The following is a 27,899-nucleotide window of genomic DNA, read 5'->3' as shown; positions in this document are numbered from 1 at the left end:
CACGGCTACAAGACACTGACATATATAGATATACACAATCACAGACATACTAGTAAAACACAAATACAAGCTTCTAATTACACAGACAAGAAGCTACAAAGACATTCAGCCACACTTAGGACCCAGTCACAGGCAGTAACACAACCGCTCATGGTCAACAGTCACAGGCATAGTCAGTCCACCCCCACACAGACACACAATCACTTAAGCACACTGACACACTCGGACGCGCCGAATCAGAGCTGCTTCCAGGATAGACTAGCAGACAGGCTGGGCTGAGAAGGCCCATCAGAGCCCACCTTCAAACACCGCACCCCGTGAGAGGAGTCCTCGAGGTCTGGACTTAGTTTTCTTCTGCCTCAGTTTCCCTGTTTAACTCCTAAATCGCTTCGCACACGCCTCCTGCAACTGACCAACCGAGAGGGGGCCGAGCCCCCTCCTGGGGCCAATTAGAGCCGGAATACAGGTGGCCAATCGGATTGGCAGACTGTGTGTGTGTGTGTGTGTGTGTGTGTGTGTGTGTGTGTGTGTCCTCCCTCCATCCTCTCCTTTTCTCTCTCTCTCTTTCCCTCCCTTCTCTCTCCCTTCTCCCCCCTCCTTTCCCTCCCCTCCCTCCCTTTTTTTCCTGTTTGGCTCCTAAAGGAGCTCCCGTTCCTCTGTCCGTCTGGGCACCTGCTTCCTGGGACTAGCGTGCCGTGGCTCTTTAAGAAGCAGGCCCGTGGAGGAGCCCGTCGGGGACCAACCAATGAGCAGCCCCGCTCGGCCTCCGCCCCTCCCACCCCGCCCCCCGCCGGAGGTCAAAAGCCTCCGCCAGTTGCTCCTCTGCCCGAGAAGGGAGCTGGAAGGCGCTTCCCGGGGGCTGGCGAGAGGGGCGAGGGGCGCCAGGGCCCGGCCTGCGGTGGGAGCCACCCCGCTCTGACCTCGCGCTCTCCCGGTCGCCGTGGTCGCTGCGCCCGCCGCCCGCATGGCCCTGAGAGGCGTCTCCGCGCGGCTGCTGCGCCGCGGGCCCCTCCTGCGCGGGCTGCGCGGGTGGGGCTCGGCCGCGGCGCTGACCGGTCAGTGCGGGGGAGCGGGCGGAGTGGGGGTGGAACTGGAGACTCCAAGAGCTTTCCGGGGTGATTTCTCGTCCTGTGTTTTCAGAGAAGGGCGAGAAGACTCGGACCCGACCGGACAAATGTAAGGACCCCTCGTCGCGCGTGCGTCTGAGGCCCTTGTCCTCCCGCCTGCCTGCCCCTCTGCCCCAGAGTCCGGGGGCTGCCGGGCAGGGAGACAGGGCCGTGGCTAGGGCCGGAGGCACTGAGTCAACAGTGAGTTTCCAGGAGAAAGGCGCCCTTGCCATCCTGTTTGCAGCCCACATCCAACCTCCAGCCAGATGGGGGTGGAGGGTTCTGGGAGAGGTGGGCGCGGTGGGCTGAGGGAGATGTGGGCTGAGTTGAGCCCCTGTTCCCTGTCCCAGCCTCGCGTCCTGTGTTTGACTGGAGAGACCCACTGGTGCTGGAGGAGCAGCTGACAGCTGATGAGATTCTCATCCGGGACACTTTTCGTACCTACTGCCAGGAGCGTCTGATGCCCCGCATTCTGCTGGCCAATCGCAACGAAGGTGCCAGGCGGGCTAGTGGGCATCCTGTCCACCATACTCACCACCTCTGCCTACTCTAGGCTTCTGGGCACCTCTGTCCCTGGATTGGGGTCTCCAGTGGGCCAGCGGTAGGCCTAAACTTGGTCATTGTTCATTTGCAGTTTTTCACCGGGAGATCATCTCAGAGATGGGGGAGCTTGGTGTGCTGGGCCCCACTATCAAAGGTAGGGATAAGTTTCTCTCCACACTCAGCAGCCCCAACTGTGTGCTGGAAAGCCCCTTACTTTCCCTGAGCCTGTTTCCCAGTCTGCAAAGTGAGGCTGTCCAACTGGGGGGATGAAATGAATAAACCCTCAAGCTAGGACCAGCTTAGTGCTCCCTTCTTGGGTGCCCCTGTGTATATGTCTCTTGGGCCTCAGGAATCACTGGTCCCAGTTGCCAGGCTTTGTCCCCCATTGCCCTGTCTCCTCTCCCCACGCCCCCACCAGGGTTTGGCTGTGCTGGAGCCTCATCTGTGGCGTATGGGCTCCTGGCCCGAGAACTGGAGCGGGTGGATAGTGGCTACAGGTCAGCAATGAGTGTCCAGTCCTCTCTCGTCATGCACCCCATCTACGCATACGGCAGCAAAGAGCAGCAGCAGAAATACCTGCCCCGGCTGGGTGAGAGGCTTCCTGTGGAGTCCGGTGGAAGACAGCCCCGTGGTCTGGAACTCAGGGATGGGGCTGTCCCCTGAGCCTACCTTCTGTTCCCTCTTCAAGGAGAGCACCAATGGCCACCTGGGCCCTCTGCTAGAGCCTGGGCTTCATCCCATCTAATCCTGACCCTCCCCTCCCAGGTCTCTCTTGACTCGGGCCCCTGCTCACAACCATCATCTCCCAATCTCCCTCTTGATTTGCTTTGTTTTCCCCAGCCCAAATTTTTTTTTTTTTTAAGTTTTCATCTAGATTCTTTTTTTTTTTTTTTTAAATCAATCTTTATTGTTCATATTATTACACAGGTTCCTCGTTTCTTCCCCCCTCCACCAGGTTCCCACCCCACCCTCTGCCCCCTCATCCTCATCCATTGGTGCACAGTTTATGTTCAGTCTCTTCCTCCCTCCCTTTCCCCGATAGTAAATCCCTTTTCAGATAGCAAATCTGTTACTTAGCATTCTCTCATATCAATAATACCTCCACATGCCCAATGATACACTTCACACAAAAGACATTTCCTAATAGGACAACCAGCCTCATCCAGGCCCCACCCAAGGCACTCACAGATCAACACCCCAGCGCTATACTAACTCAACACATCCAGATCTAAGCCTTCATCACTTGATTCAGCAGACCCTCAAGTTCCTGCAAAAGTTTCCAGCCATGTCTGAGAGGCAGCCGTGGGGCAGGGGCAGGCGAGGAGCGAGCTATTCCGGGCCTGGCTGCTCCGGGCCTGGCCTCTGTTGCTCTGGTTCGTTCCACAACCAGCTGCTCCGTGTCGGGTCACTGCCGCTCCTGACCCAGTTGCTCTGGACTTGGCTGTTGCTGCTACAGGCCTGGCCACACCAGACTCGGCTGCTCTGGGCCCAATTGCTCTGGGCCCGGCCGCTCCAGGCCTGGCTGCTCCCAGTCTGACAGCCGCTGCTCCAGGCCTGGCCGCACCAGACCCGGCTGCTCCGGGCCTGGCCGCTCCCAGCCTGGCAGCCACTGCTCCGGGCCTGGCCGCACCGGACCCAGCTGCTCCGGGCCTGGCCGCTCCCAGCCTGGCAGCCACTGCTCCGGGCCTGGCCACACCAGACCCGGCTGCTCCGGGCCTGGCCGCTCCCAGCCTGGCAGTCGCTGCTCCGGGTCTGGTCACTGCCACTCCCGACCTAGTTGCTCTGGACTTGCCCCAGCCCAAATTTTAAAGTCTTAACTTCCTGACTGGGTCCAGAGGCCTCTGGTGGTCTCACCTGTGGTCACTCTCTTGATGCCCTATCCTAATCAGATTGTTACTTGGAACTAAATGTACCACTGGGCCTTTGCACATCCTTTCCCCACATCCAGGACTGCTTTCATGGTCCTTCAAGATAATTTAGGTGACTCCTGTAGGCCCCCATCATGGCATTGTGACTATGGCAGGGGGAGGAGACCTGTCCCTTTACCATCTGGAAGTGCTATGAAGGCAGGGCCAGATCTGCCTTAGCCTGGCTCAGTGGAGAGGGTGACACTTTTCAGTTGAGGGTGTGAATGAGGGACACCTTGTCTCATACCTACAGCCAAAGGGGAGCTCTTGGGCTGTTTCGGGCTCACGGAACCCAATCATGGGAGTGACCCTGGCAGCATGGAGACCAGAGCACGCCACAACCCGTCCAGCAGGAGCTACACCCTCAATGGGGCCAAGACATGGTGAGGAGCCTGGATACCTCGGGTGGGCAGGCAGAGGTGGAGGGGTGCAGCCAGATCCTCACTGTCTGTCCCACCCCCCAGGATCACCAACTCGCCTGTGGCCGACCTGTTTGTAGTGTGGGCTAAGTGCGAAGACAATTGCATTCGTGGCTTCCTGCTGGAGAAGGGGATGCAGGGCCTCTCGGCCCCCAAGATCGAGGGCAAGTTTTCCCTGCGGGCCTCAGCCACGGGTATGATTATCATGGACGGTGTGGAGGTACCAGAGGAGAACGTGCTGCCCAATGCCTCCGGGCTGGCGGTGAGCAGAAGCCACTTGGGAACTGGTGTTGGGTCACATGGTGATTCACCTTTCTTGGGCAGGCCCTGTGCTGGGAACCCAGCTGGGACCAGACAGACATGGTCCCTGGGCACTGTCTCTTTCTGGTGACTAACTCGCTCATACTGGCTCTGCCCAGAACACATTGGACCGGAATCAACTTAATTTTTTGATGCATGCACATCTTCCTGTCTCTTTATGTCATCTCCTATATCTGAACAGCCAATCCAGGTCCTGGGCTGGGTAAAGCTGTGTGAAAATCAAGAATGAGTAGGCACGCTCTAACCGGTTTGGCTCAGTGGATAGAGCGCTGGCTTGCGGACTGAAAGGTCTCAGGTTCGATTCCAGTCAAGTGCATGTAATTGGTTGCAGGCACATCCCGCTAGCTGATGTTTCTCTCTATTCTTCTCCCTTCCTCTCTAAAAGATCAATAAAAAATATTTAAAAAAAAAATGAGTAGGCACTGAGCAAGGCCTGCCATGCATGAGCTTTGATGCTAGGGCTGCATGTGATTTAAGTGGCCTCTTCTAAATCCCCCCATTTACACTGACTGTGTCTGGGGGTCTGAGGAGAGAGTGTCCCCTCTTCAGAGTTGGTTCTGCACACACCCCTCAGCTCTTTCCTGGTGGAGAAAAGGTCCCCTCTCAATCCTATAGGGTCCCTTCGGCTGTCTAAACAATGCCCGGTATGGCATTGCCTGGGGTTCACTTGGAGCTGCTGAGTTCTGTTTGCACACAGCCCGGCAGTACACCCTGGACAGGTGAGTGGGAGCTGACCGAGAACTTCAGGTTCCATCCTTCACCCCACTGGTGGTGCCTAGCCCCAGCCCTAGGCTCCCTGCTCTGTGAAATAGCCAGGGAAGTCCCTGTGAGCAGTGGTGGGTTGAGTCAATGATGGCCAAGACGAGCTAGGCAGGGACTGAGGCAGCCTGGGAATGCTCCCTGGGCCAGTGGAGCACTGGGAGAGGACTGGAGAGTGGGTCCCCTTTAACTTACCCTGACCTTGCCTTCCTAGGATACAGTTTGGTGTCCCACTGGCCAGGAATCAGCTGATTCAGAAGAAGCTGGCGGACATGCTCACTGAGATCACACTGGGCCTTCATGCCTGCCTGCAGCTTGGCCGCTTGAAGGATCGAGACAAGTAAGGCCACTTGTAGTGGGAGGCAGAGTGGGACAGCTGCCACAGGACCCTGTGCTTCTCCTGGGCGTGGTGGTTGCTGATCCCAAGAATAAAAGTCCTACCTGGTGGCCCTTGGGTCCTGATCCCTTTTCTCTTGGCTTTGATGGTCCAGGGCCCACCCTCTTGTCCCTCAAGGGGAGCCTGGTGTCTGCTGCTTTGACTGTAACATGGGGAATCCTCCACCTGGCTGGTTTGTCTAGGCCTGTAGGGGTGCCTGGAGCAGGATCAGCTCTTTGTAATCAACACTTGTTACATGTCTGTGCTGCTTCCAGGGCCACCCCGGAAATGGTCTCCCTGCTGAAGAGGAATAACTGTGGGAAGGCCCTGGACATCGCCCGCCAGGCCCGAGACATGCTGGGGGGAAATGGGATTTCTGATGAGTACCATGTGATCCGGCATGCCATGAACCTGGAGGCCGTGAACACATATGAAGGTGAGGCTGGATGCTTCAGGGGATGGGACATTGCAGTGGCCTCACTATCTGGGGAAGAGGGGCAGGGACAGCAGACCTGAGTCCTACTCCCAGCTATCACCACTGGCAGCATGACATGAGGCAGCTCCCACCTTATACCCCTCATCTGAGTGGCTTACATTGGGACCTAGGATGGGAGGTGCTCTCTGACCTGTCCTTTATGATGCTTGGAGGTGTTCCCAGGAGTGCTGATGGCTCTCAGGCAGCCCCAGAGAGGGGCTTGATGCCCAGTGAGCTGGTGGATGCAAAGGAGACTACACACAGGCCACTCCATGTTAAGAGAGAAAGAGAACCATTTGCATTGTGTTTGCAGCTGGCAACTGGATGTGATGCATTGCCTAGAACCCATTGCCTCATGGGAAAACGTAAAAAAATGTGGAACTGAGTTCTTGGAAGTGTAGGAGCTTCCTAGGCAGAGACGGTGAAATAGCTTGTATGTGCTTTTCTGGATGGGACATTCCACAAACTAAAAGAGGGAGGGGTGGGGGATCCTACAGGTGGGAATGAGCCTTAGAGTAAGAAGGGTCTTCAGATGATTTTATGAAAGGGAAGGGAAGGGTCAGGTGTGCACTTTAGAAAGTAAATAATTATTTTGCTCCATATAAGGGAGACAGTAATCTTTGCCTTCTGACCCTGGAAGCTGAAGAGCAAATGGGAGCACTGAGGCATGTAAAGTGTTACCCAAACTCAAGGATAGGTGGCAGCCTCAGGACAGAGTAGCTCAGCTGGGCAAACCATTACGTGATGTTTGCTTTCACCTCCCTCCTGTGGATGAGAAAGGGCCTGATGTGCTTCCAGAACCCATCAGAGCTCTCCACCTCCATGGGAGGAAGCATGATTGGGTTGAAAATCAAATGTTTAATGAACTGTGCAGGGCTGGGGTGGGGTAAATTTGCCACATGTTGGGGACACCAAATCTGGGCCCATAATGGTGGCTGGACTCCCTGCCTTTGAGGCTGGCACAAGCTTTTTGTTTTGTTTTGCCAAGATGCATTATAGAACTGTTATAGAAAAACAATTTCCTCAGGGCGGCCAGAATGGTGGCCTCTGAACTTTCTCTTGGTGGCTGTCACTCTCAGACGCTGTCAGCATTCGCCATCTTTGTGCGTTTGCTCTTCTTCCAAAGAGGTAGCCTGAGGTGGGGAAATGAAGATTGAGTTTAAAGGGGAGTTGTAAGCTGTTAAGACACCAAACTGACTTTGTATTTTTCTTGTTCAGGTACTCATGACATTCACGCTTTGATTCTCGGAAGGGCAATAACAGGGATCCAGGCATTCACAGCCAGCAAGTGAATACACTTCACCCAGGAGCCTGGATGGTACCGAACCCCTTCCCGGGAGCCGCTTTGCTCTGAGCTTACTCAGGGAGGTGGCAGAGGGAGCCAATTTTTATGCTGGGAGGTGAGAGATCCTGATTTTTAAATTACAAAATTTCCCTTTTGAAGTCACTCATATGTGCTCCTTATAAAGAAGACGGACTCTGTACCAAGTTTCTCAACCCAGTGGACCCCACTTAGCTTGGAACAGAAGCTTCTCTTGACAGGAAGCAGGGAAAAGAGAGTGACACAGAAGCAACCTCTATGAGACCTGACCTGGTATCTGACTGAGCAACCACCCCCCTTTGCGTTTCCTGTGTACCCTCTGACCCCCCCCCCCCCAATCTGGGGGATAAGTGCCTTATGCTGACATTGGGGCAGAATGTGGGGGAGAGAATAATAGTCTGGGAGGGGGGCAATAGGATTGAAAATTGGGGACATCTGTAATACTATAAAAAAAAGTCTGCATGTCTGATCCTCGGTGTTGGGTCACATTTACTTGTAACCACTACTTGGTTCAGTCACAGGGAAATGAACATGAGTGGGGGCTGGGAGGTTCTCATGTTGTGGGAATTTCCTTGCCCCCCACAGTGATTGGCCCTTGCCTGCATCTTGGCCTCTGCGGTAATAAGTAAACCTGGTTAGGCACTGCCCAGGTCTGTGGGTGGAGGGGACTTTGTCCTTTCTGTCACCACAGAGCTGGCCACACAGGAGTGGGAAATAACAGGGGCCTGGCTTCTCAGCTCCAACCACCATGTTTACAGGAGAGGATGGCGCCACAAGCGAGATGGCAGGAGCACCCGTTTCTGTTGCCTTTCATCTTAGCCCCTACGACTCTTCTCATGGTGTGTTGGAGCCTCCCGGAGGGGTTTAGTCATACCTCTGGCTGGACACACAGGTCTTGGAAGTCTTTGTACACGGTCTCCACAGTTTGGCACACTTGTTTGAGCTCTGTTTCCAAGTGGCTGATCTTTGCCATTTTCTGGGTGAACTCTTGGAGCTTTTCCTGAATGATCTTGTTGTGGTGATTATAAAGTAGATACAGCCTCTCCTCTAACTTCTCTGTCAGATCTGAAATCTTTTAAACAATATGACATGTTTTTGAAAAAATCAAACCAGAGGCATCACAAGACATGTGTTTTAAGTGGCTCCCTAAGACTTCTGCAGTTTAATCATTAAAAATGGTTTTAAAAAAAAAGAAAAGAAAAAGAAAGAAAAGAGGCCTGTGTGGCTCTGTGGTTGAGCATCTACCTATGAACCAAGAGGTTGCCGGTTCAATTCCAGTCAGGGCACATGCCCTAGTTGCAGGCTCAATCAATGTTTCTCTTTCATCAGTGTTTCTTTTTTTAAAATATTTTTTTTATTGACTTTAGAGAGGAAGGGAGAAGGAAAGATAGAAACATCAATGATGAGAGAATCATCGATCAGCTGCCTCCTGCATGCCCCCTACTGGGGATTGAGCCCATCGCATGGGCATATGCCCTTGACCAGAACTGAGCCCAGGACTCTTCAGTCCGCAGGCTGACACTCTAACCACTGAGCAAAACCAGCTAGGGCCAATGTTTCTATTTATCCCTCTCCCTTTCTCTCTAAAATCAATAAAAACAATGGGAGGGGGGGCAATAGTAAGATATGTACACATAATACCTTAATAAAAAAATGAAAAAAAAAACATAATTTTTAAAAATGGGGGGGGGGGGGGAAACTCCAGTAAGTAGGAGTGAAAATTGCCTATATTAAGAAAAAAAATTTAAAGCAAGATTTCAAAATGATAAATACAGTATAGGCTCCACCAGGTTAAAAATAAGTACATAACAGAGACTAGAAAAAAAATATGCAACAAAGTAGCCTCTGGGTGGTGGGATCATAGGAATGTTTTTATATTTTTTCTGCTATGTTATGCTTAATTTACTCTGTGTACTGGTAGGGATGGGAGGGAGCAATCAAAGGTGAAGAAAAGTCAGCCTGTTGTCAAGAGATGTCCTACTCCCGAGATCCCTTGTGCATTCTGAAGAAGCATCAGGGGTAATCATTAACACTGTACTTGAACATAACAGGCGTTGTTAGACATAAGCCCTGTCATGTTGAGGGATCTCTACTCTGCCATCACAAGTTTTACTTCTGGGGGAAAACACAGAAGTGGCTGTGTTAACATAGGTATGCCTCAGTCCTCTACTCCCAATAGCCATTAGTCCTGGTGTGTAATGAGGTGGCTGGGCTTTGGGTGCAGCTAAACCTCGGTCTCGCATTCTGAAAAATTATTTCTAAACCTTACTTTTCCCATCTATAAAATGGGTCCATTCTTTGCAGGGCTATTGGTAAAATGGGGTACCAAATGCAAATTGCCTGGCACCTTGCTGAGAATGTAACAGATGCTCAGCCTTACCCTTCACCTTTTATATAAGGGCTTTCCCTGCCCACCCCCACACTGGGGTTTTGCAGTGTGTGTGTGTGTAAATCTTGTCACCTTGATATTTTTATTTATTTATTTTTTTACAGAGAGGAAGGGAGAGGGATAGAAAGTTAGAAACATCGATGAGAGATAAACATCGATCAGATGCCTTCTGCATACCCCCCACTGGGGATATGCCCGCAACCAAGGTATATATATGCTCTTGACCGGAGTCGAACCCGGGACCTTTCAGTCTGTAGGCTGACGCTCTATCCACTGAGCCAAACCGGTTTCAGCTTACCTTGATCTTGAGGCTGTCCCTGAAGTTGGTCATGAGCACATGGTCCTTCTGCCTGCTCTCATTGATGCTTTCGATCAGCTCCTGGGCCCTCTTCTTCAGGATCTCAATGCTCGAGTCCAGAGAAGAAAAGTAGGGTCCTGACTTCCCTTCCAGCATCATCAGCTGGCTATTGGCACTGGAGGTGGCGATAGAAGGGCTAGAAACCTGACTTCTGAAAGTATAGGAAACCAAGGTCAGCCCCAAATTCTCCCCAGAGTGGCTGACATGAATTAGCTCCACGGTGGGAAGAGAAAATGTCGTGTATCTCCTGTGAGTGACGCTTGTTATTTCATGCACCACTCCTGCCCTGAGAGGCAGGGATGACTATTTTTATAACTAAGAAAACAGACCCGAAGGCACACAAAGCCTGCCTAAATTTCCAGAACAAGAAAATCTGCCCGCCCCCAAAACACATAGTCATTTTATAACATCAACTTTCTATTTTGAAAGAGCATCAATAATTCTATTTATAAATAGTATAGATGCTCTCTTAGATGGACCTTCCTGTCACCAACCTGCTGTATCCCTTTCTATACCTTTTGGGTGATGTATGCAGTCTGCAGTCCACATGGGGTCTCGTGTGCCTGTAGGACTCTGCTCCCACTAGATGAGGCAGCCAGTCAAGAATTATGTTAAGCTGAACCCGGTTTGGCTCAGTGGAGAGAGCGTCAGCCTGTGGACTGAGGGGTCCCGGGTTCGATTCCGGTTATGTACATTAGTTGCGGGCACATCCCCAGTGGTGGGTGTGCAGGAGGCAGCTGGTCGTTGTTTCTCTCTCATCGATGTTTCTGCCTTTCTATCTCTCTCCCTTCCTCTCTGTAAAAAAATCAATAAAAATGCCGAAACTGGTTTGGCTCAGTGGATAGAGCATCGGTCTGCGGACTGAAAAGTCTCAGGTTCGATTCTAGTCAAGGGCATGTACATTGGTTGCAGGCACATCCTGTGCAGGAGGCAGCTGGTTGATATTTCTTTCTCATCGACGTTTCTAGCTCTCTATCCTCTTCCTTCATCTCTGTGGAAAATCAATAAAATATATATTTTAAAAATCAATAAAATATTTTAAAAAGAATTATGTTAAAAGATTTCTTTTTAAGTATATTTTATTGATTTTTTTACAGAGAGGAAGGGAGAGGGATAGGGAGTTAGAAACATCGACCAGTTGCCCCCTGCACAACCCCTACTGGGGATGTGCCCGCAACCAAGGTGCATGCCCTTGACCGGAATCGAACCTGGGACCCTTCAGTCCGCAGGCCAACATTCTATCCGCTGAGCCAAACTAGCTAGGGCTACATCTTGATTTTCTAATGCTTTCTTCATAAAACTATTTTTCTTGCCTTATTCCTGACAGCCTGAGCTCTGCCTTTTGGCTGAGAAGTACTGTGAAATCGAGGCCAATGGATCCAACTGTGTCCTGGTCCTCGTGCATTCCTTGCTAGATTGCTTCTTGCCTCTGTGTCTTTGCGCCTGCTCTCTGACTCAACCCATGAGATCAAAGTAAACCACTGCCTCCTTTCAGAAGCTGTCCAGGATCCCCGTACCTATCACTACGTTAGCTTGTCACTACTCACAGCCCTATCTCCCCAGAGAGATGGGTCCCATTTATCTTTGCATTCCTAGTATCCAGCACATAGTAAACCATCCACTGTTTGCTGAATGAATGAAGGACACCTTCTGTCAGACCTATTCCTCCCGCCTTTGGATTCCCACAAATCATGCAAGTTCATCAGCCTCCAAGACAAGACGCTGTGTCCAATGCATTTTAAGAAGGGAATACTGATATTTCTACAGCAAACATTTACATCAGCTAGAAAACAACAGACCAACTAAAGGCTCTGTGAGCATTCTTGTCTTGTTTGCTAAGCAATTTACAACCTGGAGCATGAATTACTCTTCTTTGTTAAGGAGAGGGGAGGCAGAAGGACATGAGTTCAGACCTGTGACACAATGACATTGTAACATTCAGACTTTTATAATATCTGGATGCACTTAGAGAATACAGAATGCTTCTAAAAGGACAGCCATGCTTTGCACAGTGGTGATGGAGATGGGGTCATGGGCTCCAACACCTGGCTTTAACTTTGCTAAGATCTCAAACACAAACTACCTTTGTGTTCTAAACCCAGGGCTCAATCACTTCACTCTCTGACTGGTGGTCTCAGCCCCTCTTCCCTTCTATTCTGTGCCACAGTGACCTGCCAGAATACCACTCTGGCTCTCTACAACCAACCGCTGTTCGTTCTCTCTCTCTCTCTCTCTCTCTCTCTCTCTCTCTCTCTCTCAAAAATATTTTTATTGCCCTGGCCAGTTTTGCTCAGTGGATAGGGTGTTGGCCTGCATACTCAAGGGTCCCAGGTTCGATTCCCGTCAAGGGCATATACCTTGATTGTGGGCACATTCCCGGTAGGGGGTGTGCAGAAGGCAGCTGATTGATGTTTCTGGCTATCCTTCTCCCTTCCTCTCTAAAAAATCAATAAAATATATTTTAAAAATATTTTTATTGATTTCAGAGAGGAAGGACGAGGGAGAGAGAGGGAGAGAAACACCAGTGACGAGAAAATCAGTGATTGGCTGCCTCCTGTACGCCACCTACTGGGGATTGAGCCCACAGCCTGGGCATGTGCCCTGACCAGGAATCAAACTGTGACTTCCTAGTTCATAGGTCAATGCTCAACCATTGAGCCACGCTGAGCCAGCTAAGCCCGGTCCCTTTTCTCACACTCAGGAGCCTGAGCCACACAAAATCATAACCCAATAAACAAGGTCACTACAGAGTCCTGCTCTCCAGCCTTACAGGGGTCTTTAAGGCCACTGGGTGTCCTGTCTGTGCTCTGGTCATTCCTCCCATCAGCTATACCAAACCATCAATCTCATTTCCACCTCATTACCCTCTCTCAAATCAATCTAGAGAAGCCCCACCAGCCACAGGATCAAGTTTAAATTCCCTAACACAGCACCAAGGCCTTCCAGGACCCTGGGCCTCTCTTTTCAGCCTGACTCTTTCTACCCTCCACTCCCAGCAATTTGGAACTTCCCACAATTTCACCAAATCCACCAGCCTTTACTCGAAATGACTTTCCCTTTCTGCAACTTTAGGAAGTAACACTCAGAGCTCTGCTAGTGCACCCACATAGCACCTTAACTTACAGATCACAACACTCCTAGTTAATTCAGAGGTTCTCTCCAGGAAGCTGTGCAGGCTGAGGAAAAGGGATTGCTGAATACCGAAATGAATGAACAAAGCCTGGTGAAATACTCCTGCTGGAAAGCCTTCTTGTACCATGGTTGCCTCGTTGACTTAGCATTGTAAGAATCCTGACATTAAAATCAATAATAAAACCAGGTGCCTCTTTTTGCGTAATTGCTCACAACCCGTTTGAGCTGCTAAAGGTTCAAAGTCACTCCTTTCTCAGGCTCCAGTGTTGAAGCTGGAATCTGTCTTTGTGGCACTATGCAAATGGTGAGAAATCTCTTGAATTCAAATTTAAATTTCATTGTGGGACAAAAGTCTGCATCAGATGTCTGCAGAAAGCCTCTTGATTTTTTTTCAACTTCTCCTTTGGGGATTTACTCCTTTCCATTTCATTTTTCTTGATACTCAACAGCTGCATATTAATTAGAATGCTAATAAATCAGAGGCTTCCCTGGGCCTGCATTCACCAATTAACTTTAATAAACAAAATGTGTGGTGTCCTCTCCACTGGCTTTCCCTGTTCCGGGCCTGCATCTGTTGCCGAAGCCTGGATGAAGGCCAGGGAATGGAAGTGGGCCCAACACAGCAGGTCTGGCGGTGGGGGATCAGAGTGGGGGCTGTGAGCACACTGCCACACTCATCTATTATGGTCTGTGCTTCTGAGGAGTCCCTAATTCGACTGGGAGGATTAGTACAAAGTTCTGAACAGGGCCCATGCTGGCAGGGGGCCCGGGACTGCAGAGGAAATGGGTCTGAGAGAAGAGACCATCTGTTCCCTCCAGGTAAAGCTGTGATTGGCAGGCATGTGAGCCAGAGCCGCCTGCTGGTGGGGTGCTCCCCCCATGGCCTATGACAGATATACAAGTAAACAAATCCGCCAGCCACTTATGACCACCACAGGCGGCAGTCCCGGGAGGATAGGTAACCTAATCAAATATTCAAGTAGGAACACAACAGAATCTCTGGCGCTTAGGCAAAGCCAGGTTTTGCTGAAGTATAGCCAGGAAGGAGTAAGGTCTGAAAGGAAGCTGCTGAGTCCATTCCTCATCCTCTGCTTTTCTCTCCTGAAACGTGTTCACATTTTAGTCACGTTGCTGAGTGCTGCTGGATCTATTAACTGGCTCTTGCACTGGTTCTAATCCATCTGTTTTTAGGCCCAAAGCTCTTGTGGAACTCCTTGAAGTTTCATAATGATTTGCAATTATCTGTGACTCTTTATCACTTGGATAGGCCTAAATATGTTATTTGCAGGAAGATATAATAAAACAAACTACTTCAGTCATTTCTTTCTTTTTTCTGATCGCCACGTAACACACACCTAGAAACCATCCCGGTGTGTAGCCTGCTTTACAACAGAGGAATCTGGGAGGCAGGGGAAAGTTGGCTTTAGGCCTAGAGTCCTCAGGGCCCTTTCCTGAGCCTGGCCTCCTCTCACTTGCTCCGCAGGTGATGAGTTCATTCACCCACAGCCACTGAAACAGTGAGTCCCACAGCGCCATCTCCAGCCCCCGGCCCTCCTGAGTTATGGGTTAGAAAGCCCAAATGTATCTGGACACATTCATGTGCTTGTCCCTGGCTACCTCGAACTCAACAAGGGCAAAATGGAACCCATGCTTTTGCCTCTGCTGTGAAACCACCACCTAATGGAAGCCACTCCAAGACAGAGGTGGGGAGCCAGTGGTGTGCTGCTAAGCATTTGGCAACTGGCTCTGAGCGGGAGGAGAAAGCCCTGATTTACAGTGTTTAACAATGTGGTACAAAGCCTTCTACTGCCAGTTTAGTAGGAGCTTCCCCCCTGATCGCTCTACAGCCACTCATGCCTCCTCTAACCCATTCCCACAAAGCAGCCAGTGTCTTTTCATAACAAGAACCTGAGCAATTCCCCTTCTAGGTATTTACCCAAGGGTAGTGAAAACATATGTCCACACCAAACTTGTTCATGGATGTTCATAGCAGCATTACTCACAAGAACCAAAAAGTGGAAACAATGCCCATCAACTGACAAATGAATAAATAAAATGTTAGTTCCAAAATACGGAATATTATTCAGCCATATAAAGGAATGAAGTTCTGACACATCCTATCTAATATTGAGGGAATATGCAAATTGACCATCACTCCATGACAAAGATGGCTGCACCCACAGCTGAGGCCAAGTTCCCTTAAGGAGCCTTAAAGAGCTATCAGCAGGGACCTGAGGCTATGCCCTCCCCTGCCCCTGTGGGACTTGACTGTGCCCCCACCTGGCAGGGCTTGACAGGGGACCTCAAGTGAGCTTCCCATTCTGGTGCTGGGCTAGGGGACCTCGGGCTGCTCCCCCCACCCAGCATCAGGCTGAGGGAACCTCAGGCTGTGCCTCCCACCCTGCAGTGCTAGACAAGGGATCTCATGCTGCGCCCCCTCACCCGCAGGGCTTGACAGGGACCTCAAGGCGCGCTTCCCATTCTGGTGCTGGGCTAGGGGACCTCAGGCTGCTCCCCCCCCCCAGCGCCAGGCCGGGGGGCCTCAGGTCATGCTCCCCACCAGCAGGGCTTGATAGGGGACCTCAAGGTTCACTTCCTGTCCTGGTGCTGGGCTAGGGGACCTCAGGCTGCTCTCCCTATCCCAGCACCAGGCTGGGAACCTCAGGCTACGCCCCCCAACAGGTGAGGTTTGACAGGGGACTTCAAGACTGGCCCCCAACCCTGGCACCAGGCTAGGGGACCTCAGACAGGTACCTGCTTGACAGGGCACCTCAGGCCATGCCTCCCACCCAGTGGGGCTGGACAGGAGACTTCAAGGTGCACCCCCAGTACTGGGTTGGGGAACTGAGGCTACACCCCCCTCCCAGTGCTGGGCTGGGGGACATGGCCTGAGGTCCCCTGTCAAGCCCATCTAGGCAGGAGAGCGCAGCCTCAGGTCCCCCGGCCCGGTGCTGAAGTGGGGGCATGGCCTGAGGTCCCTGCCAACTCCCGCTGGGCAGAGGATGTGGTCTGAGGCCCCCCGGCCTGGCGCTGGGGCGGGGGGAGCAGCCTGAGTTCCCCTAGCCCAGCACCAGGATGGAAGCGCACCTTGAGGTCCCCTGTCAAGCCCTGCCAGGTGGGGGGCGTGGCCTCAGGCCCCTGCTGATTGCTTGTTAAAGCTCCTTATGGGAACTTGGCCTCAGCTGTGGGTGCAGCCATCTTTGTGACAGAGTGATGGTCAATTTGCATACCCCCTCTTTATTAGATAGGATGACTTTTGCAAAGAAAATTCTATTGATAAAGGAGAGTCTTCAGTAAATGGTACTAGAACAACTGGAAAGCCAGGAACATGAAAACAACTGAAGCTAAACATAGAACTTCCATCTTTCACAAAAATTAAGTCAAGATGGATCATAGTCCTGGCTGGGTGGCTGAGTTGGTTGAGTGTGTCCTGTTCACCAAAGGGCTTCAGGTTTGACCCATGGTTGGGATGAATACAGGAGACGACTGATTGAGGTTCTCTCTCACTTGATATTTCTCCCTTTCTCTCTCTTTAAAAATCAATTTTTAAAAATCCTCAGATGGCCGAAACCGGTTTGGCTCAATGGATAGAGCGTCGGCTTGGGGACTGAAGGGACCCGGGTTCGATTCCGGTCAAGGGCACGTACCTTGGTTGCGGGCATATCCCCAGTAGGGGCTGTGCAAGAGGCAGCTGATCGATGACTCTCTCTCATCGATGTTTCTAACTCTCTCCCTTCCTCTCTGTACAAAATCAATAAAATATATATTTAAAAAAATAAATAAATAAAAAATCCTCAGATGAAGATAAATTTTTTAAAATGTATCATAGATCTAAATGTAAAAACAAAACTATAAGGCTCCTAAGAGATAGAAGAAAACCTAGGTGGCCTTGGGTTTGATGATAATTTCTTTTCTTTTCTTTTCTTTTTTTAAATATATTTTATTGATTTTTCACAGAGAGGAAGGGAGAGATAGAAAGAGATAGAAACGTCGATGAGAGAGAAACATCGACCAGCTGCCTCTTGCACACCCCCTACTGGGGATGTGCCCGCAACCAAGGTACATGCCCTTGACCGGAATCGAACCTGGGACCCTTCAGTCCGCAGACCGATGCTCTACCGCTGAGCCAAACCAGTTTCGGCTGATGATAATTTCTTAATTAATTTAAAAAATTGTACTCGATTAAAATTAATCACTTCTGTTCTGTAAAAGATACTTTTAAGAGAATGAAAATACAAGACCTATAATGAAAGCAGATCTTTGTAAAACATATCTGATAAAAGACAGAGAGGGAGAGAGAAAGATAGATCTATTAAAATTCAACAATAACAGAACACCACTAAAAATGGCCAAATAGTTCAGTTAGAACATCCCTCCTGATATGCCAAGGTTGTGGGTTTGATATGCAGTCAGTGCACATACAAGAATCAATCAAAGAATGCGTAAATAAATGGAATGACAAATTGATGGTTTTCTCTCCTGTCCTCTCTCGTTCTCAAGTCAATCAATAAAATTAAAAATGGGCAAAAGACATGAACACTCCACCGAAAGCTACATAGATGGCAAAAAAAGCATATGAAAAGATGTTCAACTTCATACCGCATCAGGAAAATGCAAATAAACACAACAATGAGATCCCACTACACATCCTATATAATAAAAGGGTACTATGCAAATCAACCAAACGGTGGAACCACAGGTCACTATGATGTGCACTGACCACCACAGGGCAGACACTCAATGCAGGAGCTGCCCCTGGTGGTCAATGCACTCCCACAGGGAGAGCACTGCTCAGCCACAAGCCTAGCTGATGGCTGGCAAGCGAAGGAGCCCACCTCCTCAGCAGTGCTAAATATGTCCTCAGAAGGAGCGGGCCTAAGCTGTCAGTTGGACATCCCCCAAGGGCTCCTGGACTTCAAAAGGGCACAGGCTGGGCTGAGGGACCCTCCCCCATGCCCAGTGTATGAATGTTGTGCACTAGTCTATTAGAATGGAAAAAGTGCAAAACACTGATAACACCAAAGTGCAATGATGTGGTGCAATAGGGACTCTCTCTCATTCATTGATGATGGGAATATAAAATGGTACAGCCACTTTGGAAGACAGTTTGAAAGTTTTTTTTGTTGTTGTTGTTGTTGTTTTTTTATAAAACAAGCATCCTCTTACCATTTGATCTATCAAAGTGCTTCTTGGTATTTATCCAAAGGAGTTGAAAACTTAGGTCCACATGAATGTTTATAGCAGCTTTATTCATAAGTGCCAAAAGTTGGTAGCAACCAAGATATCATCCAAATGGTGAATGGATGAATAAACTGAGGTACATCTACACAGTGGAATACCATTCAGTGCTAAAAAGAAATGAGGGAAAATGCCGAGACAAGGATACAGATCACAAATGAAAGAAATCGAGGACAAAAAGCGACTGGATATAGAGTTCAAAACCATGCTTATAAGGTTTTTCAAGAATTTCTTAGAAAAGGCCGATATTATGGGGGGTCCCAGAAGAAGAGAGAGAGCAAGATACCGAAAATATACTGGAAGATGCCGAAGCCGGTTTGGCTCAGTGGTAGAGCGTTGGTCGGCAGACTGAAAGGTCCCAGGTTCGATTCCAGTCGAGGGCATGTACCTTGGTTGCGGGCACATCCCTGGTAGGGGGTGTGCAAGAGGCAACTGGTCGATGTTTATCTCTCATCGACATTTCTAGCTCTCTATCTCTCTCCCTTTCTCTCTGTTAAAAATCAATAAAATATATATATATATATATATATATATATATATATATATATATATATATATATATATATATACTGGAAGAAATAGTGACAGAAAACTTCCCCCACCTGGTGAAAGAATTAGACTACAAGTCCAGGAAGCACAAAGAACCCCCCAAAAAAGGAATCCAAAGATGACCACACCAAGACACATCATAATTAAAATTCCAAGAGCAAAAGACAAAGAGAGAATATTAAAAGCAGCAAGAGAAAAGCAGATAGTTACCTATAAAGGAGCACCCATATGATTGTCAGCTGATTTCTCAACAGGAACCATACAGGCCAGACGGGAATGGCAAGAAATATTCAAGGTGATGAATAGCAAGAACCTACAGCCAAAAATACTCTACCCAGCAAAGCTATCACTCAGAATCGAAGGTCAGATAAAGAGCTAAAGGAGTTCATCACCGCCAAACCAGAATTATATGAATTGCTGAAGGGGGTTCTTTAGGAAGAGAAAGAAAGATAAAAATTATGAACAACAAATACGTAACTATCAACAAGTGAATCTAAAAACCAAGGGAATTAAAAAAATCTGATGAACAATATTAACTGGTGAATATAATAGAATCAGAGGTATGGAAGGGGAGTGAACTGACGATTCTCGGGAAAAGAGGAGAGGAGGGTGTGGGAAGAGACTGAACACAAACTGTGCACCTATGGATGAGGACAATGTGGGGTGGGGAAAGGGCAGAGGGTGGGGTGGGAACCTGGTGGAGGGGAGCAATGGAGGGGGGAAAAAATGAGGACCATTTGTAATAATATGAACAATAAAGATTTATTTAAAAAAAAGAATAGAAAAAACCTACAGCCAAAAATACTCTACCCAGCAAAGCTATCACTCAGAATCCAAGGCCAGATAAAGAGCTTCACAAATAAAAAAAAAGCTAAAGGAGTTCATCACCGCCAAACCAGAATTATATGAATTGCTGAAGGGGGTTCTTTAGGAAGAGAAAGAAAATAAAGATAAAAATTATGAAAAAAAGAAAAGAAAAGAAATGAGCTAGCAAGAAACGAGCCCTGCCCTAGTTGGTTTGGCTCAGTGGATAGAGCATTGGCCTAAGGACTGAAGGGTCCACAGTTTGATTCCAGATGCCGGTCAAGGGCACATGTTGTGGGTTTGATCCCCAGTAGGAGGTAGCCGATCAATGATTCTCATCATTGATGTTTCTCTCTCTCTCTCTTCCTCTCTGAAACCAACACACACACACACACACACACACACACACACACACACACACACACATATATATATACACACACCGTATATAATGAGACCTGCCCTAGCCGGTTTGGCTCAGTTGGTTGAGTGTCCCCCTGTGCACCAAAGGGTCACCAGTTTGATTATGGTTAGGGCACATGCCCAGGTTGCCAGACTGATCCCTGGTTGGGTGAGAGAGGAAGGCAACTGATTGGTTCTCTCTCATTCTAGAAAAATCAATAAAAACATTTTTATTTTTAAAAATATATATTTTACTGATTTTTACAGAGAGGAAGAGAGAGGGATAGAGAGTTAGAAACATTGATGAGAGAGAATCATCTATCAGCTGCCTCTTGCACACTCCCTACTGGGGATGTGCCTGCAACTAAGGTACATTCCCTTGACCGGAATCAAACCTGGGACCTAGCTCAATAATGAGAATCATTGATTGGCTGCCTCCTGCACACCCCACACTGGGAATCGAGCCCGCAAACTGGGCATGAGCCCTTGACTGGAATGGAACCTGGGACCCTTCAGTCTGCAGGCCAATGCTCTATCCCCTGAGCCAAACCAACTAGGGCCAGTTCTAACTTCTTAAAAATATCCAGAATTTGACCACTTTCATCACCTCCACAGATTCAAGTTAGAGTAATTTTGCACCTAGATCATTCCAAATACCTACGCCCTTGGTCTCCCAGATTCCACTCTTGACCTAACAATCTATTTGCTACATGGCAGCCTTTTAATACTTTAGTCCAGGACTGCAAACTTCTATAAAGGTCCAGACAGTACGTCTTTTTAGCTCTGTGCCTTTAGAGCCCACAGACAAGTAAGGCTGTGTTCTGACACAACATTATTAACAATAGTCCCCACACTGTTGTAGTCATTCACCTCCCTCCTCTACCCCAAATCTTCTCATGAGAAATTACACCCAAAACCCCATTACCAGTCTGTCTCAGTCTCCCCCTCACACGGCTCCAGGCAGGTACTGCTTCTCTCCCCACAGCTCACTCGTCACCTCCTCCAGGAAGCCTTCCCTGACCCTCTCCTGATATAAACAATTTTCTCCGTTTTTGTTTTTTCCCCCTCCACTGACGACCATATATTCCTGAGTTTACAATCTGTCTCTCCCTCTAGGGAGTGTCAGGTCACTGCAGGGTCCCAAGCACTTAGCACGCGCCAGGCCCATGAGAGATGCTCAACCAGCCCGCGGAACAAGGCGCCAGGAGCACGCATTGGTAGGGTCTTGGGAAAGAAATGGATGAAGAAGGCCCCAGGGGGCTGTTTGGACCTGTTGGGCCAGGGCGTCCTCACCTAGCTGGCTCCCAACCAGCTTCCTTTTCGCAGCTCTCCTCTCCCCGCTGCTGCTCCCTGCTCGCCCCCAGCGGCCGCGGCTCCTGGTCCTTGCATTGGGCGAGGGGCATGTCCACCTGCGAGCACAGTCCGCGCGTGAGAGGCCGGAGGAGGGAAGGCGACAAGTGGTCACGACGACCCCCTCCTCCCGCCCCTTCGGCCCTGGGCTCCTCCTTGTCACAAAGGGGGGACCCGCAGAAGAGACGGCTGAGCCAGGGCAGGTGGGGGAGTGAGATGGGGGAGTGAGGTGGGGGTGTGAGGTGAGGAAAACTGCGCCTGGAGGACAGAGGCGGGGACACTGAGGGGCCGGGGTGAGGGCAGAGGCTCCGGGGGGCCTGGGCTCCTAACTGGTAGTTTGCGTTGAGTCGAGTCCTTCGAGAAGGGAGAATAGTGGGGAGAAAAGAAGAAAACAACGGGTGCGGCACATGGGCGTCTGAGCCACTCTCTAAGCTGCTTCCGCCACGCGCTGTGCGTGGAAGTCCGCCTTCAGGCCCCGCTGTCAGCGCGTCAGTCACACTCAGGCCCGGTCAGTCAGTCAGTCAGGAAGTCGGGCCGCCCAGGCGAGGGTGACCCCGCACCCCCGCTGCCGGGCGAAGGTCCGCGCGGAAGCCCGAGATCGCCGCCGTCCCTGCCCATCCTCCCGCCGCCCGCGGGAAGAAAACAAGCGTCGCGTACTCCCTGTCGTTCCATCTTGTCTTTTCCCGCCCTCTCGCACGCGCCCTCTGCGCACGCGCCGGCCTCAGTTCTATCTGGGAACGTGCGCGCGCAACGGGGCGGGCCGACCGTTAATGACCGTTGGGCCCTCTTGGGACTGCGCGCGCAGCACGCTCCGCTGAAAGCTTGTGGGGAGGTGGTCTCTGCGCGCGCATGCGCGCTTTAGAGGTTCTGAATCCAATGTGGGTCGAAGGATCTTTTCAATAAAAAAGTTTTTAAATTATATTTTATTGATCTGATATATTTATCCATGGGTTGCCTCTAGAACCTGCAACCTGGGTATGTGCCCTGACCCAGAATGAAACCCTTGGTAAAAAGGAGGTCACGCCCTAACCGGTTTGGCTCAGTGGATAGAGCTGTAGGTCTGCGGACTGAAGGGTCCCAGGTTCCATTCCCGTCAGGTTCCAGTAGGGAGTGTGGAGGAGGCAGCTGGTTGATGTTTCTCTCTATCTCTCTCCCTGTCCTTCTCCCTTCCTCTCTAAAAAAAATCAATTAAAAAGAATTTTTTTTAAAGGAGGACGCTCCAACCAACCCAGTTACAGGGACCAGACCAGGGCTGTTCAATAACAAATCCTGACCTTTGTTATTCCCTGATTTTGACCTGTTGTCTCTAATAAAAAAGTTCATTCAGTTACCACTTTGAACCACTTGCCTGTGTGCTCCAGAACAAGAAGCTCCTTGAAAGCAGGGTGGGCCTGGCCCTTAGAGTTGGAGATTTTATATATATATATATATAGATAGATAGATAGATATAGATATAAATATATAGATATGTGTATGTGTGTGTGTATATATATATATATATATATATATGTATATATAATGCCTAAGCGACCATTCAGACCAGTCAACCAGAAATGATCTGAACAACCAGTCACTATGACGCCCACTGATCACCAGGAGGCAGATGCTCAACGCAGGAGCTGTCCCTGGTGGTTAGTGCGCTACCACAGGGGGGCGCTGCTCAGCCAGAAGCGTGGCTCACAGCTGGTGCAGCAGGCTACCAAAGGCGAAGGCGCAGCTTGCAGGCTCAGTGGGGTCTCGATGAGCAGGATGAGCAGGATGAGCGGGAGCAATGGGGCGCGCGGCTGGGGCACTGCGACATCCCCTGTGGTTTCGGATGGCAAGAGGGCACAGGCAGGGCTGAGGGAACCCATCGGTGCACGAATCCGTCTTTTAATAGTAACAGTAATAACAATAATGCCTTAGAAGTAACAATATTATTGATGGTACTGAGGAGCCACAACCTGGGAGAAAAATATTTGCAATATGTACATCTAAGAACTTGTACTGGAATCTACAAAGAACTCTTTCAATAATAAGACAAACCCAAAGGAAAAGTGGGCAAAAGATCTGGATAGGTGCACGCACAGCTCTGAGAGGGGGTAACCTCAGTGTGAACAGTCCCACGGCCTGCTGGGGAGGAAACAGGGTTGGGGGGCTGTGGATGGGCAGAGGAAGGAGTTGGAGGCAAGGTAAAGGGTTGGTATTTTTGCCAATTGATTGGGAAGGAGGTGTGGCCTCCCTGGGACACCTGTCACTGCGTCCCGGTGGAGGCAGTGGGAATTCCTCCATATTGCTCAGCCCTCCCATGGGAGGCTCTGTCCTGAGCCACACACACTGAGCACACATTTTTTTTTAAAATATATTTTATTGATTTTGTACAGAGAGGAAGGGAGAGAGATAGTTAGAAACATTGATTAGAAAGAGTCATCGATCAGCTGCCCCCCGCACACCCCCCACTGGGGACATGCCCGCAACCAAGGTACATGCCCCCGACCGGAATCGAACCCGGGACCCTTCAGTTCCCAAGACGACGCTCTATCCATTGAGCCAAACCGGTTTCGGCTGAGCACACATTTTTTTAAATGTTTTTTTTAATTGATTTCAGAGAGGAAGGGAGGAGAGAAACATCAATGATGAGAATCACTGATCGTTTGCCTCCTGCATGCCCATACTAGGGATCAAGCCCACAACACACGTGTGCCCTGACCAGGAGTCGAACCGTGACCTCCTGGTTTATAGGTCGAAGCTCAATCACTGAGCCACACTGGCCAGGCAAGGGCACTCATCTTGACACCTACATTCTGGAAAACATTAATTTGAATCTGGGTTCTGTCTCTTACCATGATGATGACATAAAACTGCTACTCACTCTCAAGTCCCATCTTCATCTACTACCAAGGTGATACAATCTAAAATCTCTGGCTATTGTAGAGGTTTCAGGGATAAAACTTCTGGAACATACCAAGAGTTTAATAAACAATAGCTAACAATATTTTGTGGTAAAGCTACAAGTTAAACAAAATAAATCTTTCTATACCACTGGATTTGAAAACTGAAGGACTGTCTACTGAGAAAAGTCTCAAACACTTGCTGTTAAGCACTCACACACAAACACAATCACTCGGAACTCAAAAGCAACTCACAAGATGCAGGAGGATTTTTATGGTGCACCCATCATTTGTATGACTTTCAAAAACATGCAAAAATGCTGAAACCGGTTTGGCTAAGTGGATAGAGTGCCTGTGGACTAGAAGGTCCCAGGTTTCATTCTGGTCAAGGGCATGTACCTTGGTTGCAGGCACATCCCCAGTAGGGGGTGTGCAGGAGGCAGCTGATCAATTCTCTCTCATCGATGTTTCTAACTCTCTATCCCTCTTTTCCTGTCTGTGAAAAATCAATAAAATATGTTAAAAAAGAAAATCACTTTGGAAAAAAAAAAAAAAGCATGCAAAAATAAGCCATGACTTTGAATGTAATATATACATGTAGTAAAAAGTGTTTAACTGCCGAAACCGGTTTGGCTCAGTGGTAGAGCGTCGGTCTGTGGACTGAAAGGTCCCGGGTTCGATTCCGGTCAGGGGCATGTACGTTGGCTGCGGGCACATCCCCAGTAGGGGGTGTGCAAGAGGCAGCTGGTCGATGTTTCTCTCTCATCGACGTTTCTAGCTCTCTATCTCTCTCCCTTCCTCTATGTAAAAAATCAATAAAATATATTTTAAAAAAAGTGTTTAACTATATGAGAAAGACAAACATCGAATTCAGGAGTCGGTAATAACCTCAGCAGGGTGGGGATGGAACTAGGATGAGCCCCTAAGGTCTTCAACCATGGCTCACATAGGTCTAAAACTGAAAGCTCCAAAGCAAACATAGAGTCAATGTTCAGACGTGACCAAAGCAGGGCTGGGTGGGTGACCCCTGGGTGTTATTATGCCTCATTTATCATGTCTCCAGCACACCCTCCCTCCATGTCAGCTCCCAAGGGCAGGGGCCCAACCACTTGCCTACTGCCAAGGCTCATGGACAGTGCTGGCACGTAGGAAGTATGGATTTATTGCATGAGTTACACTTTTCTGTATGACTAAATTATATATTTGAAATAGAGAAAAATATTTGGTTGAGGAGCCCTCGGGAGATTGGTACCAGTGATGTCCATGGCCCCCAGCTGACTTGTCCATTTCACTGGGTGTGCCAGTTGGCTTGTGACCATCCAAGAAACTGTCCACACCTTTTTTTTAAATTATTATTATTGATTTTAGAGGAGGGGGATAGAGACATGGGCTTGTTGCTCCACTTACTTATGCATTCATTGGTTGATCCTGACCAAAAATGGAACGTGTAACCTTGGTGGGTTCGGCAGACACTAACCAACGGAATTACCTGGCTAGGGCTTGTCCACGTTTTCAAAAGTGCACAAAATGGGGTGAGCAACCCGGCAGCTGAAATTTGCTTTTAAATTTTTCTATAGAAACATACAGATGAAGCTGAAGTGTAAGATCTCAAGCACTCACTCATCATTGGAAGCAATGGGCTCACAAAGCTGTATCCTATTCATCTATTTTAGGCTCATTTGACATGCTTATGAGAATTTAAAAGAAGCAGGGTGTGTTTTGTTTTTTCTTTGTGGGGGAGGGCAGTGCTGGAGGGATGGACAGGTGGGGAGCAGACAACTTTCAGGATAGTGAAAATACCATTAGGATAGATACATGTCATCATCCATTTGTCCAAACCCACACAATGTACAACACAGAATGCACCGTTGTCCATTCATTCACATGATTTGTCAAGGTAGGTTCATCAGTTGTAACAAAAGCACTCTAATGGGGGTGTTGATAGTGAGGGAGGCTGTGTAGGTTGTGGGGGCGGGAGGTACATAGGAAATCTCTGTACCTTCCACTCAATTTTGCTATGAACCTAAAATCGGTCCAAAAAGTCTTCAAGCCCTGACCAATGTGGCTCAGTTGGTTGGACATTGGCCCATGCCCCAGGAAGTTGCCAGGTTAATTCCTGGTCAATGGCATATGCCCAGGCTTCATGCTCAATCCCCAGTAGGGGTATATATGCTGATGGATGTTACATTCTTTTTTAAAATATATTTTTTATTGACTTTTTTACAGAGAGGAAGAGAGAGGGATAGAGAGTTAGAAACATCGACGAGAGAGACTCATCGATCAGCTGCCTCTTGCACCACCCCTACTGGGGATGTGCCTGCAATCAAGGTACATGCCCTTTGACTGGAATCGAACCTGGGACCTTTCAGACCGCAGGCCGACGCTCTATCCACTGAGCCAAACCAATCTCGGCAGATGTTGCATTCTTGCATCGATGTTTCTCTTTCTGAAAGGTCAATAAACTATTCTTAAAAAAAAAAAAAAAAAGTATTTAAAAAGGGGGAATGGAGCACTCCTTCTCTGAAGTACGTGGGGAGCACGTGTTGAGAGGTGAGACCGTGGACCGCAGGTGAGAGGTGAGAGGTGAGAGGTGGACCGCAGCTGACAGGCCAATTAAATCCCAAGGCCTAACCTCTCGCAGAGGCCCACCTCACCAAAACACTATTGGACCTCATCCAGCAGTCATGTGACTACAAGGAGCTTCACAAAGGAGCCAATGAGGCCACCAAAACCCTTAACAGAGGCATCTGAGTCCATTGTCATGGCTGCAGAGCAGAGCCCCTGGAGATCTTGCACCTCCTGCTGCTGTGTGAAGACAAGAATGTGCCCTATGTGATTGTGTGCTCCAAGCAGGCACTGGGGCGGGCCTGCAGGGTCTCCAGGCCTGTCATCACGTTTTGTCACCATGAAAGGCTCCCAGCTGCAGCAGCAGATCCAGTCCACTGAAAGGCTCTTGGTCTAAACCACATGTGTCAAACACAAGGCCCGCGAGCCAAATCCGTCCCGCCAGGCCTTGCAATGTGGCCCGCACCTCGCTGTCATCACTGCACTCCGCTGCGTTTCCATCACAATGACAGTTTATGACTGTTCAGTAAACCATTCGGCCCGTGATTTAGGCTGGATTTTAGATTTTGGCCCCTTCTCTGATTGAGTTCGACACCCCTAGTCTAAACTGACAGCTTCTGCCACATTCTCTCTTGCCTCCTCCACCTGGGGTTGTGTATCATATTGTCTATGTTACCATGTAGGATTTCCAGCTACCTTCTATTGTTATAAAATATTGTAGTAGTTGCGGGACCGGTTTGGCTCAGCCGGGACCGGTTTGGCTCAGCCGGGACCGGTTTGGCTCAATGGATAGAGCGTCGGCTTGGGGACTGAAGGGCCCCAGGTTCGATTCCGGTCAAGGGCATGTACCTTGGTTGCGGGCATATCCCCAGTAGGGGGTGTGCAAGAGGCAGCTGATCAATGACTCTCTCTCATTGATGTTTCTAACTCTCTATCTCTCTCCCTTCCTCTCTGTACAAAAATCAATAAAATGTATTTTAAAAAATAAAATAAAATATTGTAGTAGTAAATCTTT

At 49.3% G+C, this 27,899-nt stretch overlaps 2 protein-coding genes and 1 pseudogene across 2 annotated transcripts; 2 read left to right on the top strand and 1 right to left on the bottom strand.

Annotated features, from left to right (window-relative positions):
* Positions 1-804: 804 nt before the first annotated feature.
* GCDH (glutaryl-CoA dehydrogenase) lies at positions 805-7,696 on the top strand. The gene is made up of 11 exons (XM_036422855.2): positions 805-1,055; positions 1,141-1,176; positions 1,457-1,600; positions 1,741-1,803; positions 2,068-2,238; positions 3,810-3,939; positions 4,021-4,237; positions 4,912-5,015; positions 5,270-5,395; positions 5,707-5,867; positions 7,125-7,696. The coding sequence occupies exons 1-11, from the start codon at positions 965-967 to the stop codon at positions 7,196-7,198; spliced, it is 1,317 nt and encodes a 438-aa protein (XP_036278748.1). The 5' UTR covers positions 805-964; the 3' UTR covers positions 7,199-7,696.
* On the bottom strand, positions 6,885-22,162 carry SYCE2 (synaptonemal complex central element protein 2). Its single transcript, XM_036422863.2, has 5 exons — positions 22,107-22,162; positions 21,393-21,508; positions 9,915-10,125; positions 8,102-8,299; positions 6,885-7,039 (listed from the first exon to the last, which is right to left on the bottom strand). Exons 1-5 carry the CDS (start codon positions 22,119-22,121, stop codon positions 6,992-6,994), a joined length of 588 nt encoding a protein of 195 aa, XP_036278756.1. The 5' UTR covers positions 22,122-22,162; the 3' UTR covers positions 6,885-6,991.
* Positions 22,163-26,823: 4,661 nt separating this feature from the next.
* LOC118710335 lies at positions 26,824-27,609 on the top strand (annotated as a pseudogene).
* The last annotated feature ends 290 nt before the right edge of the window (positions 27,610-27,899 follow it).

Source organism: Pipistrellus kuhlii, unplaced genomic scaffold (genome assembly GCF_014108245.1).
Source record: "Pipistrellus kuhlii isolate mPipKuh1 unplaced genomic scaffold, mPipKuh1.p scaffold_m20_p_73, whole genome shotgun sequence".
Lineage (NCBI taxonomy): Eukaryota > Metazoa > Chordata > Mammalia > Chiroptera > Vespertilionidae > Pipistrellus > Pipistrellus kuhlii.
Note: the sequence above shows the minus strand (reverse complement) of the source record. Positions and strands in the feature narration are given on the sequence as shown.